Below are 2,529 nucleotides of genomic sequence, written 5' to 3'. Positions count from 1 at the left end.
ATAGAAGGAATACACTCTAACAATAAAAAGTATGTTATAGTAAAAGGCAATAGGAATTTTTCAGCTTCATTATAATTTTATAGGACCACTGTCATATGTGGTCCATCACTGAGTGACATACGGTTATGTGGCACATGACTCTACTCACTTTTCATAAAAGTTCCATGTGCTTGAAAATGTATTTTCCAGTTTTCACACTGATATTTCAATCAGAAGTAGGCTTTTTTTTTTTTAACTTTGTTAAAGCCAAATTTGTATTTTTTTTAAATTTCAATAAATTTAGGGGGTATAAATGTTTTTTTGTTACATGGACGAATTGTGGAATGCTGAAGTCAGGGCTTTTAGTGTGCCTGTCACCAGAATAGTGTACATTATACCTGAGAAGTAGACTTTTGACAGTTTATTCAATTTCTCTTAATCTCTGTGAGTCTTTGTTACATTGTGGATAATTTCTTCATATCTCCCAGTGTACTAATTCTCTCTTAAGCTATATCTACTCTGCTATCAAATACATCTATTGTGTTTCTAATTTCAATTTTTATGTTTTTTATTTCAGAATTACTATTTGGTGATTGTTTTTAAATGTATTATTTTGAAATTTGGAAAATCTACAGAAAATTTTTGAAAGATAGTAGTTTACCTTTTACTAGTTTACCATTTAGTTACCCTTCACCTAGATTCACCAACTGGTTAACGTTTTACCACATTTGTTTTTACTCGGTGTACCTCTTTGTTTTGTTTTGCTGAAGCATTTGAAAGTTGCAAGCTTCATAACCCTTCACTCTAAGTACTTTAGCATATATCTCTAGAACAAGAATATTCTTATTTATTCATAGATAATTCAGTTTTTCCTTCCACCACTAAGAACAAAGGCATAGTGTGTTTATGGTCTCCCTCTAGGGCCAGTAAATTTCTAGTTCATCCTTTTTTGGTGGGTGTCATCTTGCATGGATCCTAGGTTTGTCCTGTCTTTTCTTCTTTTGTATAACTTCCACCAATATCTCTCACGCTAATCTCCCTAGTATATTAACACCCAGAACTTTGGCCCATTGGCTCTCAAAATCTGGTCCCCAGACCAGCAGCATCACCGTCGCCTAGGGATTTATTAGAAATGCAAATTCTCAGGCTCCACCCCATACCTACTGAATGTGAAAGTCTGGGCGAAGGGCTTAGCAATGCACATTTTGACAGTCTCTCTAGGTGATTTTGAGGCACAGTGCTTTATGCTGGGGGTGGCAAACTTTGACAGACCAGATCGTAAATATTTTTTAGCCAGTATTCTCTTTTGCACCTACTCAGCTATGCCATTGTAGCCATTGACAATATGTAAGGGAATGGATGTGGCTATGTTCCCCATATGCTTTATTTACAAAACAGGCAAGGACTGCATTTGGTTGGTGGGCCTTACTTTTCCAACCCCTGCTTTAGGCTGTCAGAGATCTGTAGAAGCCTTTTGGAAGCTGTTGCCTTTAGAGCTCAGTTACTTTTTTGAATTGTCTTTCTCCTTGTATTTATGCGTGGACGATTTTCCTGACTGACTTTCCATCTTTAAAGATGTATGTTTAATTTGTGATTTGTAAGTGTTCTGTATAGGAAAGTTCCTCAAGATTCCTAGTCAGAACTGGAAGTCTGTTTTTAGCCTGCTTTTTCAGTTAACTTTATCCCATACCACTGTAACATTTAATTCAAATAGAATATGATTTAACTATAAGGATAATCCCTAGTACTTAGCATGGAATAGTTTTAGAATTATAAAATCGTAGAGCTGGAAAGGTTTTCTAGTCTAATAACCTCCTGTTTTTACTGAAGTGGAAAGTGACGTTCAGAAAGGTTACATACAGAGACTTGCCCCAGATCATATATTAAGTCATTGTCAGAATCCGCACTAGAACCCAGATACTCATGCTGTCTTGTGTCTCCTGAGGTCTTAGGAAATTAAGTTCTAAAGTTTTTTTAATAAAAAAATCTGTAGCCTGATTTTTTTCCTATTGTGATTTTTTTTTTCTGATTTCTCTACCCTCCTCCTCATTTCAGGCCGGGATAGAAAATCGTCAGCTGGACACAGTCGATTTCTTTTTGAAGAGCAAGGAAAATCTTTTTAATCCATCCTCAAAATCTTCTGTACCTGATAGGTTTGATCACTTTTCATCCCATTTATATTTAAAAAGTAAGTAGAATAAAGACGTCTCCATTTGTATCTATCATTTAATCTTTTAATCACTTTCAAATTATTGTTGTGTTTTCTGAGAATTTATTTTACTTGCCGAAACTCAGTCATGGGATTTTATATTCTTTGTGGAAACCTGAGAGAGTTATCAGAATCTGTAAATGTTGTCATTCTAAGTGGGCTATTTATTGTTTATATCCTGTACCATGCTTTGTATTTTTAGTATGAAGGGAAGAGATAATCTTTCAAATTCAAGAAAATTGGCCAGGCGCAGTGGCTCACGCCTGTAATCCTAGCACTCTGGGAGCCCGAGGCTGGCGGATTATTTGAGCTCAGGAGTTCGAGACCAGCCTGAGCAAGAG

General features: G+C 35.8%; 1 protein-coding gene across 1 annotated transcript in view; it reads left to right on the top strand.

Moving 5' to 3' along the window:
* The window catches only part of SPG11 (spastic paraplegia 11 (autosomal recessive)), a 114,117-nt gene that overhangs the window by 31,914 nt on the left and 79,674 nt on the right, over nucleotides 1-2,529 (top strand). The window contains exon 8 of the mRNA XM_012649141.1: nucleotides 2,035-2,167. Within this exon, the coding sequence (XP_012504595.1) occupies nucleotides 2,035-2,167 (133 nt within the window). The remainder of the gene's footprint in view (nucleotides 1-2,034; nucleotides 2,168-2,529) is intronic.

This window comes from Propithecus coquereli, unplaced genomic scaffold, assembly GCF_000956105.1.
Source record: "Propithecus coquereli isolate 6110/MARCELLA unplaced genomic scaffold, Pcoq_1.0 Scaffold3, whole genome shotgun sequence".
Lineage (NCBI taxonomy): Eukaryota > Metazoa > Chordata > Mammalia > Primates > Indriidae > Propithecus > Propithecus coquereli.
Note: the sequence above shows the minus strand (reverse complement) of the source record. Positions and strands in the feature narration are given on the sequence as shown.